The sequence below is a fragment of the Struthio camelus genome, chromosome 7, assembly GCF_040807025.1.
Source record: "Struthio camelus isolate bStrCam1 chromosome 7, bStrCam1.hap1, whole genome shotgun sequence".
Classification (NCBI taxonomy): Eukaryota; Metazoa; Chordata; class Aves; order Struthioniformes; family Struthionidae; genus Struthio; species Struthio camelus.
Window position 1 is genome coordinate 4,587,988 of NC_090948.1, and position 17,424 is coordinate 4,605,411.

The following is a 17,424-nucleotide window of genomic DNA, read 5'->3' on the forward strand; positions in this document are numbered from 1 at the left end:
CTACTCGGGGAAGGGAGCTGGCAAGGCCTGAGCTACAAAAGCCGGCTTTGTTTGCTCCCCGCTCCTCACAGGGGACTCACTGCCAGACACAACAGTGTTTCCGAACTTACGTTTCAAACTGGAACGGTGAAGCCTATGCCTGGCTATAGTGAAACATGAAGGCTGGTATGTCAGTTAATGGGCTCTTTCTACCCCCCTGACAATCGGGGACTGTGTGTTATGTCTGCTCGGGAGAGCAGTCCCAGCATCCAAACTCCTAGCACCGTGCCTCTGCCTTCTCTGCCCATTCACCTGAGTTTCCCTAGTTGCTATATTCTCCTACTGACTCTCTCGCTAAGAGAACTAGCTTCTACCTGAGAACTAATTCTCAGACAGCTAGAGTAGGTGTAAAGCATCTGGCCTTAACTATTGTCCAAGTTTTGGACAGAGAAAGTGAACCGAGATAAATCCTACCTGTTGGGCTGCTGTAATCTGCAAGCATATGGTGGAAACGACCCATGCATGCCAGGTATGTTTGTGTAAGGGAAACGGCCCCCGGCTGGACGGGGCTGGACTGTGGGATCTGAAGTTCTACGCTTTACATATGGATGCACCTAGTGTTGTAATGCCTATATGGCACAGATGTTTTCAATAAAAGCAAGTCTCTTTCCCCCCTGACAAGTTAAATGCACACTCGCTGTTTGCTGAGAAAATCTAAGAACTGCCCCTGCTTTGCCAAACTATACAGCATAATAGGGTGTTTGCAAGCACCGTGAGACTCGGCTTTGCCTGCTTGGATTAATTATTGATGACCTATATGGCTCTGCCAAATGACCTTACTCAATTCAGTAGAAAATCATTTTAAACGCCCCCAGGAAAGAATTTGGACATAAATATGTTCTTTGTGCATATATACAAACAGATGTGCATCTGAAATGCAACCAATGCATTAGCTATTAGTGGGACTTAATATTACACTAGAGTGCGAAAGATTAATTTCAGGGGAATTGGAAGCTTAGTGGCATTCAGGCATCTTACTCTGTTAGGCACTTTTAAAGACCTTAACCTAGGAGACTATTTCATTGCTCTCCTATAATACACTGTTTACATAATCCATATGAAATGTGCAAAATGAATGCAGGCTTCTGCATTTGCAAAGCATTGCATGGGGATTTAAATCACAGAACTCTGGTAGATCCAGATACTGGCAAGAAAGGGGATATTCGGATTATAAAAGAAAGAAGTCTAAATTTAAGATTTAGAACGCTGCTTGGAGAAATTTAATTTTAAAAGTATCAGGCCGAAGCTGCACTGATAATGTGACCCTCTAGAAAGAGACACTCAAAAGATACAGCATTAAAGGCTGTTTCTCACCAAACAGGAATTTGGACTACCGTAAGACTAATGACATTTATTTTCAGATGGTGTTTCCTAAATCAAATGGTCTTAATTTTGATGAGAATGAAGCTATGAGAATTATCTGTGCAACTCTCAGGAAACTCAAGAGGACAGACACATTTGTAGGCAATTCTCCTCAAACGACATTAATAACTAATTCATTCATGTCTTATGAACCAGTACTTCATTGCTTCAAACTCTTTTCCACGTGAGAAGTTAAAAAGGCCCTAGGTTGGAAAATTGCTGGAAAATTAAGGCACACTCCAGATCTTTCATGGCAAAACCACTCGGCCCGGACAAGGCAATTACATGGTCATGCCGCAATCTCGACCTAGTGAACAGGAATGACAGGTCAGCGGCGCCTTCCCGACCCTGGGCCTCTCTGCTGGGTCTTTGTCTGGCCGCTCCTACTCCCTGGCTATATATTAAGGATAAGGTTCAGCTCTGCACAGTCATGCTGTGTTTAGCACCCTGTTCAGGAGACACATTTTTGCATGCTTACATTTTTGAAATAACATTTGGCTTCATTAGTTTGTGCCAGTGGGAGGGGTGGGGGTGGTGAGGAGGTGATGCCATTGACCGCTAGATGAGCAGGAAAAATGTGGATCCCAAATAAAGGAAACAGTATGAGCTTCACTCAAAGGAGATCACCACATAAACCTATTTTCGAGTCCCAGAAAACTTCCTGAGCAGATTTTTGTATTTCAGGTGCTAGTGAAATTCCAGGGAAAAAAATGCTAAATTATATAAATTATAGCAGACAATTTAAAGAAAAAAATCTAAAGATAGCTAATATACAGACAGATAATACAAAATAGATGAATACCTCTTCTGTACATGAGAAAATAGCTGGAATTCTCATTCTAAGAGCCCACTTTTCTGAAAAAGAAAAAGAAGTTTAATAAATGGGTATTTTCAGACACCCAGGTTTGAGTGATGATCTTCTACCTGTACAGTAAGTCCACAGTATTTACTTGGGATTTTCTGGAGATCCTGGGCTGTAGAATAAAGAGGAAGAGGAAGACCTGAAGATGAGCTCCCTGACTGACCTACTGGCATTCTTGGGGTAGTCCACGTTGTACTTTATCGAGACCTCTAAATTTCTACAAAGCCATCACCTTGTGCAGTAATTTGTCTTCTTTGAACAACTCATTTTTTCAAATGGGATTCCAAATATGGTCTCCTTCACATCAGCGCCTTGCAGATTTGAAGTGTCAGTTTTGCCAGTTTGAATATTTAAACAAATACCAAAAAAGACTAAGGCAAAGGTTTACAAATAAATGCTCAGAGAATTTGAATGAAAATTAATGGGAACTCAGCATCCATCCTTAGAGTATTTTAAGGATTTCAGTTTAAACCTATCACTATGGAACGCTCCACGTATTTTTATTTTATGAGACTTCACTGGGGAAACAAGGTTGCTCACGCCAAATGTGAGGGATATATTTTGAGTGCCCAAAAGTCAACACTCTGCATCAAAGATGGCAGTGACCGGAAAAAATGCTGGCCAATTCCATGGGAACAGTTTGAAAGGTAGGCAGGATGCGCTAGATGGGCCAGGATTATAGTTGGATCGCTCTCCTGTGCATGTTTTAGGACAAGTCCCAGGACTAAAAGACCCACTAAAGAGAACAAGGGGCGCTTAAGAGTCAACAGAATCAGTCACTTGGGGGTTATATTTAGGGAAGGAATATTCTAGCCAACCTCAGTATGCTCAAGGGTATCAGGACCCACCTGTTTCTAAACATGCTCACGTGCAAACATTGTTAACTTGTACAATAGAAGGGCAATACATTCGCAGACTGACCAGTAAGAGTTCAGCCTAAGCTTTTAATAAGTAAGTGCATAATTTATTCCTTCTGAAATGGATCATAGCAACCTGAGCACGTGGAGCCCACTGAATTAACTCGGGGTACTTCTCAGCAGCTCCTTCTAAAGCATAAACTTTGCTACAGTTATTCTAAATTATGGCTCATTTGCTTAAGCCTCTCTATAAATCAATGTTCAGAATCTTCTCTTGGGAAGTTTGCATGCCGTGAATGTCTGCCCATCTTTGCTTCACTATCCACAGTGCAAAGGAGATGAAACTTTGTCTGCCTAGGAAATACTTTCTTTATGTCGACAAACCTACTGATGCATCCATACAGCACACCTTTTGGATTAAAGGCAATGAGGACAAGGATACTTCCTTTTGGACAAGGAAGTATCTTTTTCTATCTGCATTGCACCTAGAGCAACGTAGCCTTGACTTGCTGATGTCCAAGTTCTACCACAATACGATTCTTTCTATTAAATAACAAATTTGTTCTATAATCCACATTTGCATGTGTGTGTTTGTGTTTTCTTATACGAATCAAATTAAATCATTTAGAGGAGCATAAGAAAGTTTTTTACCCGTCCTCTCTTCTACAGGCAAGTCCTCATCTTCCACAGATTATTCTGAACTCTTTCCAGGTTCTGCCATAGGTTGTTATAAAAACGGGGATTGTATCTGAGCAGGGAAAAAAGCCCTGTGCCCATCACTAAGACAGCAGCTCTTTCTGGTCCCCGGCATACAATTGCCCAAAGGTGGCAGCCCGCGGTGCTATTCTTCAGCGTGTGCGCCAGCTGCCCAAAGTGACAGATCTGATCAGCAGCTTTGTTTTTTGTTGTGTTTCAGCGATGAGAAAACCAGGCCTGTCTGGCAGCTGAGCGGGCAGGCAAGTGAGCCTCGCGCTGTGTGCCTGCGGTCTCTGAGCTACTGCACGGGGCCTGCTTGGGCAGCAAGCGCCTACGACAGAGAGAAAACGATGCAACCCCGCCAGCAATAGCAGGCCCGCATTGTATTTTCTTTTTTTTTCACAATCAGGAATGAAGAGGCTACCTCCCTCAAGAGAAATGCAGGATGCCCTCTGCAATTATGTTCATAAAGACAGTAACCTGTTCACAGAACGGTAACACGTTGCATTTACGGGCCGCACTTCAGCCCAGCATCTCCAATTCCCAGTGAGCACAGTAGGAAACGTGCTCCACAGAAACCTGCTTAGTGCAGCAGGGAAGGGAACCAACCCAGAGGTGATTGTGGCTTCGTGCTTCTCCTCCTGGCTCTTTTCCACCTGGTCCCTGCATCAGACAGGACACGGGAGGGGAAGCAGGGCTGAGGAAAGCTAGCTAGCACATTTCTAAAGGTGTCAAACCACATCGACGTTTGTGCTTAAGAATGGATTATGGAAAGTATGCTAAGCTAACGTTGTTAGTGTAAGGATTAAATCCCCAGCGCTCCTGGCTCTCAGCCCTCTACTTAGACCATGAGAATAGTCCAAGGTTTATACCCACTTCCTTCTAGCTTTGAATTACAGCTCCTCATGTGAAGGTTGTTAGCGTGTCCGACTTGCTGTGTGCTACAGCATATGCTTAGTGCAGACTCAGCATGAACCCTCGGCCCCGCTCAAGTCCCCTCAGAGTTTTGCTAAATCTCAGGTCCCCATGAAGTTAACGGGGTTTTGGCTCTACATTGTCAAATAAATAATCCCAGATTTGAAACAACTGACTGAGCAATAATCAGGTTTGAGCAGTAAAGCATTTGGGGCACTTAGCTTCAGATCCAAGTGTTAAGATTGCAAGCCCTCCACAGGTAATGCAGGTCTGCGCGTTGCTCTGAACGTGTACAGTGTCTAGCACAATCTTCTTGATTGGTCCCTGGCCACCACCGGCATAAATGTAATGGCTAATAAATACTGTGGCCACTTCCAAGTCGTTTGTTTAAATTAGGTTGTGTGGGACTGACTATGGCAGGCTACTGCAGAGTGTTATTCACACAAACAAACCACAACCTGAAACCACAGAATCATTAGAATTCCAGTTTTACTATCTTTTTGCACTGCACCTAGCATACCAAAGACTTCATTCAGAGCAAAGTCATCAGGCAGTACCATAGCCACCACTTTGTATCCAGATCCTGACAGATCATCCCTGCAAGGCTCAGATGGTCTCGAAGTAAGTTAATTGCCCAAGAACTAGAAGACAACCATTGTGCAATATAGTGTGCATAGAACAGCTGTAACCCAAAGGATGGCCCAGAAGAAATGGTCGCTTTGGAATAACATCTCCATGCTGAGAGCAATGTATGACGCAAGAGTTTTCCACTGCAGGTAAATTATAATTCTTCTATCTTTGTCCTCTCCCAAGTGAAAACTGAAAGAGTTTGCAAGTCATGCCAGGACACAGATCTGAACTTCTAATGATGGCCCCAAAGCACTAGTAAGGATATTGCAGTCGTTCAGTTTGCACTGCTGTACTCCGTCCTCCTAACAGTTGCTTTGAGACTGCATCACCGTCTTGCTATCTGGTTTTGCTTTTCTCTGAGCATTTCTGTTGAGACTAGTTTCTTCTCTTTGCATCAATCTCAAGTGAAGAACAATCCTTTAGAAAATGAAAGGCCTATAATCTTGATTTTAGCTGTGGACAAGTTACTTCTATAACCCAATCTGCCTTGAAATGAAGTTAATTTACATAGCATGTTTGATACCTTTGGAAAAATCTACTCCTTAAAATACTTCAAATGATAACTTTGTACTGGGGGTAGAACAGTCAAGAGGACTGTATTCTCTGCACAGATTGCTAAATTCTTGCAAGGCATCTTAGGGTGAAGATATATGTCTATGAAGTGAAAAAAAAAACAATTTATTTCAAATTGTAATCAAGACAGCACAGAGAAATCTGGGGAGAGCTAAGTGATCCTTTGGGCTGTTTTTCTCCAGTCTCCAATTAAGCAGTAGCTTGAAATGCAGGCTTCGTGTGTATGGTATGCGAGTACAAATATATAATGAAGAAATTTTGACCACTCAAACCCTTGTTTGAAAAGGACTTATTAGATCATAAAGAGAGACTCTTCATCTTCATTAAAGTACAATATAAAAGGAAATGTTCTAACTTACAGCACTAGACATCAATGTTGAGTAACATAAGATGTTTAATGGCCTATTGCTTTTCTATCATAAATTTTGATCTGCAGCTACTGGAGAACGTTCATTCCAGACCTGGTTGTGTGTCTCATTCCCATTTCATACACCCACTCTGGATGGGACGGCCTGGAATTATCCAAAGCTCATGCAAACGGACACGCTTTGAGAAAGCAACAAGTATTGCAGAATCTTTGCCAGTATACCTATCTGATATGTATGTGGTATAAACTGTCCGAGTAGCTCAGTACATATGCAATACTCTGCTGGTTTTATGGCTGCATATGTTTGAATTTAATAACTAGCCAGTATGGGTTTAAAGGATGGACTTTCTAGGATGTCCTGTGGTGACCTAATATAACATAGGGGATCAGGAGGTATCCGCTAACTCTCTTAGTCTGCAGCTAAACAATATCGATGTCTGAATAAGTGCATGAAAATTTTCACTTGTCATTTGTTTTTATTGCTGCTTATGCTAAGTGATCCCAAACTCTACATGCAATTTTGTTGAGCGGCTCCTGTGAGGTAAGTACAGTATCTACACAATTACACAGACATCCCTAATGACCCTATAAAGCGGACGTGCAAACTGCCAATCCAGCGCCAGCAGGGACCACTTTAATATTCCAAACCTTCACACAGCTTCCCCGACTTCCCTGACTTCTGAAGTCAGATCTTTGCACCTCGGGGAGCTGGAGAAGCACCCTGGTTTCCAAAAGGATTCATAACGTTTCCTCCCAACAACCTGAAGCAGCCAGATTAGTGACTGGGGAGCTGGGAGCATGCTACATGGAAACACCACTACTTGGGGGCTGGGGGTACTTTCTCATCAGATTAAGGACTGCATTAGATGTAATCTTCTGTTTGTAGATCTCAGTGTGTTTTGTGCGAAGCACGAATTGCTAAGCGAGGGTGCAGAAGGGCCTCAGAGCGCACTGCGCACCCCTGGCCCCATCAGGCACGGGGTGCCCGGTGCCTGCGGGCTCTCCGGCGGTGGGGCAGCACCCAGCTGGTGGCCCTGGCCCTGCTGGCCTGTGCTCACAGGTGCCCCTGCCTCTCTCGCAGCCTTTCCATTGATCACATTGACACCTATCGGCAGCAAATACAGAGGGCCTGGTGCCAGGGCCGCCCAGGCACCCTGCCTCTGGAGAGCCATACGAGACACTGCTTCACCCTTCTGCTGCAAGCAAAGGTTAAAAACAAGAAGTCAGCTGCAATAAGATTCAACCTAACTGCTGTTCACAGGCATGAGAATTTACCATTTTACTCTGGTCAACACAAGTCTTCTGTTACTCCTCCCTCTGCCTATCATAGTAACCTGGGGACCAAGGTCTTCTCATCGCGTCCCATATTGCTCCCATCCCACTGGGGGCAAAACAGCCCCGCTCAGTTGCTGCACGTAGGTGTCAGCGTGCGATTCAGACATCTGAACAGCGGCGTTTTGTCCACAGCCTTCACACCACAGCCAAAGCCTAGATGGAGGGCTCAGATCCTCTGTGTGAGCCTGCTGACCTGGTGCAGAAAGTGCTGATGGGAGGAATGACGCACCCTGCGCTCGGCGCAGGTCAGGGCAAAGCCCCTGCCGCGGGGCAGCTCCGCGCCAGCGCGAGGCTCTGCGCCCGCTGTGCTCTCCTTGCAGAGCAGCAGCACGCGTGCAGGTCTCAGCTAGTCCTGAGGCTCAGGGCAGTCCTTCCCCGGGGGAGAGAAGAGGGTGTGTTGCTGCTGTGACGCTTGGCACCCTATCATACAGAAGTCAAGGACTTCTTTTTCCCTGTTTCCGAATTAACTTATACCTTTGCAGCACACAGCCTGCAGGCCAGAAGGGAGTCTGCCTTATCTGCCCCAGGCCGTTGGACGTCATCCAGCAGTGCCTCTGGGCAGCCTGCTGGCACGTGCTTGGCTACCCTGTCGCTTTCCACAAAGGAAGATATCTGAAAATGGAAATTTTACCATTTCCCCTGGCAGCGCGTTCCAATGGTAAGTCACTGTAAACATTTGTACTTTATTTCTATTTCTCATTTCTTTCGCTACCGCTTCCAGTGGCTGGCTTGTGCTATGCCTTTCTCCATTAGATTAAGGATCCCTTTAGTAGCCAGGTTTTCCTCCCCATGACAGTGCTTATACGCTGTAATCAAATCACCTCACAATCTCCTTTGCAATAAACTAAACAGATTGAGCTCTTTAAGTCTCTTAAATGTAAGGCACTTCCTCCAACCTTCAAATCACATCTGTGTCTCCCTGCTACATCCTCTCCCATTTTTCAACATTGTTTAAAAAAATTCCTTTTCCAGGAGCAGATCTAGGTGCACTTCTCTTGTACCACTGTGACTAGCGCTCTGCAGCACCTCCTGGGTACTCCCCAAACTTCAATCATGCAGCCAAGGACATCATTAGCCCTCCTTGTCCCAGCTCGCACTGATTTGCTTCTCTACCATGACCCCTGCAACCTCTTCAGACGCTGCTGTCCAGAAGGAAGTGCCTCCTCTGGGCCAAAACTCTATGTTCTTGATACATAACATCATGCTGTATCACACATTTTTTGCCTGACTGGTCCCAGCTGAGTAATGCAGGTCACTCTGCACAACCATCCTGCTCTCGTTATTTAAAATCATCAACCCTTGTCTGGCACTAAACCTACAAGAGATGGTTTTCTCCTGCCTTTCAGATGACAGGCGAACGGGCTGGTGTGTGGTGGCTCCAGCAGCGACCTCACAGAGGGTGGCTTGCAGCACACCTGCGTGACATCCGTCCCCACGGACAACTGCTGCACGACTCCGGGAGCGCTGGAGAAAATCAGCACATGTCTCCAGAATAATCATAGCCTGATAACTAAAGGTAAAGGGGGATGTTCTTATTCCTGTCCCCTTAACGTCCAAACCCTGCCTCCTTGCAATTAAAGAGTTCCTCTGATCAACAATCAAATGTGAAATCATTTTGCAAGTCATAAGAGTGGGTAAAGCTCAAGGAAGAGCACTGAAATCCAGGCTGGGTTGAAGAATCTTAGCGTGAAGAAAAAGTGCTGATTGCCTAGACATACTTCTGCTGCAAAACCTAGCAAAATATTGACTCAGCTTCCAAAAATGAGGCTGAAACCCACACACCGTACAAATCTTTAAACCCACATGTCTAGCAGCTGCCGCTCACATGACCCTTCGCTTCGATTATGCTTAAAGAAGTCATTTTCAAACATTCCCTTATGGAGATCCACAAAACTGAGGTAAAAACAAAGTAAAAGTATCTATATCTTAAAATAACCCTCTGAAGTCACCAGGCGAATAAGCTGAGCATTCCTCAATGTTTAGGAAGCCTCTGCTTAGAAACTCTTGCACGTAAGTATTCTTCTGTGTTGTACAGCTAACTTTATTCTTTTACTACCCCCAAAAACTTTAGCTTTACTTTTTGTTTTTGCGCATTTTAACATCACTAAAACCAACTTTAAGTTGATTTGACTTCTGGTGTCCATAATTAGGCCGTTTTCAGTATAGCTACTAGATCTGTCTGACAGTTCTCCCTTCCTTGCTATTCCTTTCCCATGTTCTCTCAATGCAGGATGGAAATTTGGCAATATCGATTTGTCATTCCCGGGTGCCTCGTACATGTGTGTTTGCAACATACCGGCAATTAGAGCCCTTCATTTCTAGTAAACTTTCTTTTGATATGGACTTTGGTCAGTAGTTACTTACACTTGATTATTCATTAATATTAATAATAAATAAGACCAATGGTGTCCCTTTGCCAATGCCTGGATAATTGTGAATCCGCAGTTGTCTTGCTCAGTGTTAAAAATGCTTTTTTTTTCCCATTTAAGGAGCGTTCATGAAAAGCTGCAGCAGCCTGAACACGCTCCCATCCCTTCCTAACACTCTACCCCCTACTCAGTAGACGTCTAGTCAGGAACTCCCTGTAGTGGAAAAATTAAAAGCTGCAGCTTTATTTTTACAATACAAAAAAAAAAAAAAAAGAAAATAATGTCAAGTTCCCCCCTTCAACTTCAGCAAATTCATATAGTCAACATAACTGATAAAACACCTGGGAAACACCTCTTACCCCCCGTGAACGCCACCACTGCTACAGCGATCCACAGGTGAGAACCACATGCATCCATACCGAGGCAATATACCTTAACATCCCCCTCACCTTCTCCATCCACAAAAGGAGCCCCTGTTCTGCCCAAGCAAAGACTTTGCAAACCAGAAAAAACAAGAAAATAAGGGAATAGGTAGGGAATGGACTAAGTTCAAATGGACTTCTACACAAGGACACAGGACTAGAGGCAGCAGCAGATGCCTGCTCCCATGGGACGGGAAGCACAGGAAATAATACACACAAGGTGAAGAGAGATTATTTAGAGAAGAAAAACTGAGACGGATGACAACCAGCTTAGGGTGAGCTAGCGTTAAAATCTTACACGACAAACAAACAAACAAGCAAACAGAACCGGAGATAAAAACAGGCCTGCGGCCTGGGAGAGCAGCTCTCTTTTTTGTGCCACTGATACTGTCTCTAGTGTGGGATATTCTGCAAAATTAAAATTACAAAAAATAATTCCTGGCGATTACTAGAGGCTATACTACAAACTCTGACTTTGGATGGCGTCTGCCTGGCTCCTGACTCCAAGGACTTGGCTTCAACAAAACTGCCTAACCCTGGGAGTCACTTGTCCAGCCTTGAGAACTAAAACGATGCTTCAGTGACGCTCCTGGGGCGACGGGCAGAGAGTGAAGTGGAGAAATGGAACTGTGCTGAGCTGGAAACGTAGCGGGGCCCGTTCAAGCAGCCACCTTCAGATGTCAGCGCCTCTGAGAGACAGCAACTGCTTTCACAGCTCAGCTGCCACAAGCTCTCACGTGAGCGCTCCTCACCTGCTTCAGCGCAAAGGCAGCCGTTTTAGCGCGAGCTGTGGCTTCTGGTAAAACTGCGCCGAAGCAGGTGAAGGATGCTCCAAATACACGTTCCCGTAGCTGAGCTGGAGGGCTTGCAATCTTCTCACGGAGCATAAACAAACAGCGGAGATGATAACTTTTTAAACCACGCCAGGAAGGTTTGCTAGACGACTTATCTTCTCCTTAGGACTAGTCACTTAGGAAGTCCCTCTGTGACTACTTGCAGTTTCTAAAGCTAACTCTGCCTGCACCACTGTAATCTGAATTTAACTCATGAGGCCTCTACGGCTCATAGTAGCTTGTATGCTATGGCAGTCTGTTATATATCAACACATCGACTCCAAACAAAGATTTTTTGTGCTGTTGCAACCAACCCAACAAATAACGTTCAGAGACTATTAAAGATCTGCAAATGACAAAAAACCATAACAATATGAAAAAGGGCCTGAAAAATGTTTAATTAACATTTATGAAGAGCAGACTGGGGTCGTCCGGTAATTATCAACCGATCATTGTAAATATTATGGTGAAATCAAGCTAATTTCCTCATGCTACTGAAAATTATTTGCTCATGAAGACAAGCCCAAAGTCAATACTAAACCAATAGCTTAGCACTGCTGTTACAATGCAACACAGCAAAGAGGGCAGTGTTCAGAGGAGTCATAAAACCAAAGTCCTGCAATTGTTAATATCGCACAATGCCTTCCGCAAGCGGAGGCCCCAATCCAAATCGCTCAGTTACACTGTGCCTAATTAACTTTCCCCATGGTAATTCGGTTTTTTTCATTTCCCGCTGCACGAAGCCACCGTTGCGTCCCACCCTAAAAACAAACGTCCTTCAGGGGTACGCAACGATCTCTGCGCCAGCCGAACCCCAAATCCGTGAAGACTGATAGCCTCCAGAGAAGGTGATCTGCTGGATCGGAAGAAACGTCCTGGCTGCGTGAGCAAACCCTGTGGCGGCCGAGGCACCCAAGGCAGCCTCTTGCAGGAGATCTAAATTCACAATCTGGTTTTTGAGTATGAAGAAAGCGATAGATTTGTCACTGTTTCAGAGTAAACGCTGTCTGGAATCTTGAGCTGGGAGCCTGCCTGTGGTTTTTTGCCCAGAGTATATTTTTGGGGTAAAAACACTAACCTGAAAATTGGGGGTTATAATGGAAACGCTGACAGACCTTTAACTACAGTGACAGGGAAATGCTGAGAGCATTTCCAACCTAAGCAGGCTTAGGAGCACATGATACTTTGGGGCGGTTACAGCCACAAGTAATTACACAGTTTATATAGAGGGTTTGGGGGCTGTGTTGTTGTTTTTGTTGTCTAATTTAAGTGCCTTTAATGTCTCTGAGATAAGCGCTGTGCTCCTGCTACATCTCAGAGGCACAGCGTCTCCGCAGCAGTGCCCGTAGCAGTGCCCTCCACTCTGACCGCCGAGGAGGTGCTGCCACTCACGCGCACCATTTTAATAGCTACTCTTTCCTCCCCAAGGAAGTACGCTGCCTTCTTTGGGGATAAAAAAAGGAGAACAGAAAGACACCTCTCCATTGCTCTGAAACCGAAACACCCAAACTAACTTGCGTGCTGAGGCCAGTCGGCTCCCCAAGACAGCGCAAGGGAAACACAGCCATAAACCTGCTTTTGCCTTCGGACACTGGCTTGGGATTCCTTTCACCTACAGGCTCCCGTCTGTATCGGAGGAAAAAAAGTCCTTTAATCCTGAAATGCTGGAGTAGGATAAAACACGGTTGTGTTTGTATACCGAAGCAGAAGGAGTGTTATAAATGCACAATGCAAACACAGGTAGAAAAAAGCACATTTAGTATCTTCTTTGTAAGCTAAATTCAATAACCCCCTGTCAGAAGCGGTCGATTCTGTTGCACAGACACCTTCTCCCTGCAGTTAACACAGCCTCTTCCCCCTTTTATACTACCAGTAGGCATTACCACGTATTACCCCACAGGAGAAGTAAAACACCGCTTGAGCCGGTCCACACATACTGCTGCTGCCCTGAAGTGCTGCCCAATGCAGGCTTCAGGCACTGGGAATAACGACGTCACTGGGCATAACGGGGCAGGTCACGTGAACGAGAGAAATGACCGTTTCGAGAGAGGCGGGGAAACAAGGCTACATTTGGACCTCCGTTTCGCTGCTCCGAATGTGGGAGATGCTATTTGGGTATAAACCCAAAACAGCCAGCCAGAGTCCCGACCACCTTCCCAAAGGATTCACGGCTGCAGCCTCCTCCCAGCCCCCACTCGGAAAACGTGGCTTGAAACGGAGTAACAGCCACTGCTGACACCATCACAGACAAGCGGGAAGAAATGACAGCGTGCGGGAGCTTCCCACCAACACGGGCACGGTCGGCAGCTTTGTTAGAAAACATGAGCCTCTTCAGTTTTACGGCCAGAGACAGAAGGGGTCTGATAACGGGCACTGCCGGATCCAGTGCCTGATTAGCAATTAACCACTTAGCGAGGGGCGAGCCCCCCCGGGCAGCAATGCCCTCCCCCATTGAGTCATATAAAACCTTCCCACGTAAATTAGCTACCCCCACGATTTTAATGCTTCAGTGTGCCCTTGACAAAGGAGTCCTTCCAGGGCTCTGTGCGGCAGTCAGCTCCGGCGCCTCCTGTTTGGAAATCTGGCAGGGAGCCAAAAGACGGTGAACTGCTCCGGTACGGAGCCGCACTACGCCGCTCACGCCGAGCCGCCGCTCAGGCTACAGGCATCGGCCAACGGTTGCGTCCCTCTGCGGCGAAGGGACTCCCCGTCCCGCTTGCTTCCGCGGCCTATCTGGAGAGCAGAGACGGCGAACCCACAGCCAGAGTAACTCCCGGGGCCTCGGGAGGGCTGCCCAAACGCAGCCAGCGTGCAGCTGGAGCTAGGGCACGAGACGCCTGCCCCCTCGCTCGCCGCGCGCTCCCCTCCTCGCGGGGGGGGGGGCACCCGCGCAAGCCCGCGGGGTCGGCCCGACGGCGGTCCCCTGCGCTGCGCCCCGGCATCAGAAGCCGTCCCGGTGACTTTGGTCATTCACTTACCTCGAGAGCGGACGCGTCCTGGTTTTCAAGCACGAAGAACGGGCCCGGCCCCTGAGCGCACGGACGCCTTTCAACTTTTCAGCCTCTTTGTATACCTTGGGCTGGATTCCAGCCTCGCTTACACCGCGGTAACGACACCGACCTCACCAAATTATTTTCTGATTTACAGCGGCTGATGGAAGTGAGATCAGAATCGGGTATTTTGTACATGAAAGGTATTATCTAAAACCGAATGGCTATTCACGTCACCAGCCCATCTCTCTAATTAAAAGCTGAAAGAATCCGAGCTCGGCTCTAAGAGAACTATCAATTCTCCCAGACACAATGTACCGAGAGACATGTTTGCAGACCACATTCGGCACTGCTGAGGGCTTTGTTTCACCCGTACCTCCTTCCACCAACATAAAAAGCTGCAATTGAAAAGTCCTGGTCCGTGGAGGGAGTGCTGTTTTTTATCAGACGGTAATGATGAGTACATCATGAAATCATTTAATAGTTCTCATTAAATGCATTGCTGGAGAGCAGGCTTGATTTATGAGCGGTATGCCATGGGTATAAATAAGCCGCACTTTGCTTGTAACACAGCTGGTCAAGAAAATTAATGTTTTGTTTTCCATAACCTTTGTACTCTCCTGTCCTCTGCTACTATGGCAAAGCTCAAGGCGTGTAACTTGATCATTCTCTGCAAGACAACATACGCCGGAAAGCCTCTCTCAAGCTTAACCCGACAACCGAACGGCAGGCTCCCAAAACGTATCGCTGTGCATTCCAGCTTTCCTAAAGCTGCTCCTCTTACACGTGCATATACTTCTCTATCTAAAAACAAAACCCCAGACTACTTAGAAGCAGATTTGCCTCTTTTGCATTTGTTCTGGAAGTGCTGCTAGAACAGTGTATCCTGGCAAGTTCAAGCCCAAGAAATACTGATATATTTAGCGCTGCTGCACTAAATAACTCTCTAGCTTTAAAAGTACAGTGTTCCTTTTTCTTTTTTTGCCCATGGAACAAGACAAAAGCCATTCAAACCAGATTAACACCCATCTTCTGATTAGAAGAGAACAAATAAGATGCAGTTATGATACAGAACAGCGGCCAGAGATTTTTTAATGCTTATATGAACTACGGCACCTAATCCTAAGCAAATAGTTGATCAGTTGTGTAATGTTTTTTCAAAAGAGCTTCTACTCACAGCACAAGGTGTACCATGTACATGGGATTTAGTACAGAGAAAATTTAACTTTCAGGAGCAGAGAGATGTTGATGAGGCTTAGGAGAGAGTCAATTTAAATAAGGACAGAGGGAAGGACTTTGCAATCATGTGGTTCATAGCTGCAGTTTACAGGCACGGTAATTTTATAACCCTCTCCTTGCAGTTTTGAATCAATGCAGTACTCTCCTTCACTTTCCAGCCTAAATGATGCTGAGTTGTTGCTCTGCACTTCTGCAGCAGCTGCCTCATTTTCTGCAGCACCGATAGCTCTGTGTAGCAGTGGGTGAGGTGACATGTCCATGCAAACCTTGGTACAATGAACTGGGATTTTGAGGGGACTGAAAGTTGCTCTACAAACTGCTGGGGAGCTGCCAAGTAAGATCGTCTGTTATTCAACAACAGTCCCCATGCAATCATCTCTGCCTCCCTCTCCTTTTCGCTTTGTGCCCTACCTGGTGGCCTGGCGCTGCGGGGAAGTATCGTGCAGCCCTGCATTTCCACAGTGCGAGAAACCATTCTTGTATCGGAAGAGAGGACCACTGTTCTGCTCCTCCCGGGGGAGGCAGAAGTGCAATTGTTCTTTCACCTATGCTTTTGCAGCGTTTCTATCTAAAGAATGAGCACTCTGACTACAGGTAAAGCTGAGGATAACAACGTACCAACTGCTTTAGATGCAGCAAGAACATGCCTCTGTATGCTTAAACTATGCCTGAAGGGAGGTAAACGCCTAGGGCTGGGGGGAGGCCCAAAACGGCAGGGCCTGTGGCTGGTTGACAGTCCCGTCCAGAGGTCAGGCAGCGAGGAAAGGAAGGAGCCTCTGTGCAAAGGAAGGAGCCTACACATGCATTGGCAACGCCGGGGGGAATAGCCACTTTCTAACACGGAGCCAGCCGGTTCAGGAGGCAAGCCATACAGCACGATGCTGGAGCTCGGGGAGGAAAGAGACCTCTTAAAAAATAATGGCACAGGGCAAGGACACAGAGAAAGGATGAAGTCCCCTCCTGCCCACACATCCCCTTTCCTCCCGCTGTCACGGAACCGAGCAGAAGGGTGAATGATCTCCAGATCTCAGAGTAAGGGCAAAAGAGACTTGGCTGAGGGGCAGCCTCTGATGTCACTTTGCTGCTGTCACCGTCCTATGGAGGGGATAGGAGGAGGTCACTCTGACATTATGGCAATAAAGAGAGAAAGGCTCCACCGTGCAGCACGGGACAAGCCGGAGGAGAGAAAACTCCCCATAACGCTATGGCAACTGCATAGGGGACTCACAACTTCCAAGTGATTATATAAACCAGCACGATCCAACTGGCAGCCAGCGGGGCCCGCTCTGCCCATGGGATGAGTCCATCTGGCCAGGCGCCTCTTCCTCGCAGGAGATGGGAAACAGCTGAAGCCTCCTCCTGTGCTGCGAACGACTGTGAACTCCCACCCTGCGGGGAGAGCCCGAGGCCTGCCTCCCCCTGTCCGTTGCATGGCCAGCCATTTAACATCTTCATGTCATGAGCAGGGGGATCCCAAACCGGGATTGAAGCCCCCACGACTGCAGGGACTGGCTTGCTCCATCCCAAGAACACAGAACAGTTTGACAGCACCCTCCCTGTCCTGGACCTCCTTGTACCACTCCAGGCAGCTCCTGGGAGCTTCTACAGGCCAGCTGCCCGCTACCCAGGTGCCCAGCAGCCTTCTTCTGGCTATTGATTTCTTTCAACACTCAGGTTGAGTGTGCTTTTCTGCAGTGGTTCCCTCCCATGCTTTCTACACAACTATTCTGCATGATCCCATACCTCAGGGCCGGGTGAAGCTTCCTCATGCTTAGGAAGGCCTCATTTCTCCACCTTGCACATAAGAACTTCAATCTATCCAGCCTGCACTAAGACTTGAGAACTCCTGCAAGGTCACCAATTTAACGTGGCTCCACAGAGCAAACTGATTTACACCATAAGAGGGTCCAGCAGTGCCCATAAGCAGGGTTCAGA

At 46.6% G+C, this 17,424-nt stretch overlaps 1 protein-coding gene across 3 annotated transcripts in view; it reads right to left on the reverse strand.

Moving 5' to 3' along the window:
- Nucleotides 1-17,424, reverse strand: part of LHPP (phospholysine phosphohistidine inorganic pyrophosphate phosphatase) — a 115,752-nt gene that overhangs the window by 14,858 nt on the left and 83,470 nt on the right. Inside the window, exon 7 of one of the 3 annotated variants that reach the window (XM_068951489.1) lies at nucleotides 2,204-2,256. The exons of the other annotated variants lie outside the window; for them this stretch is intronic. Within the exon in view, the coding sequence (XP_068807590.1) occupies nucleotides 2,241-2,256 (16 nt within the window). The 3' untranslated portion in view covers nucleotides 2,204-2,240. The remainder of the gene's footprint in view (nucleotides 1-2,203; nucleotides 2,257-17,424) is intronic. 3 annotated transcript variants of the gene reach the window in all.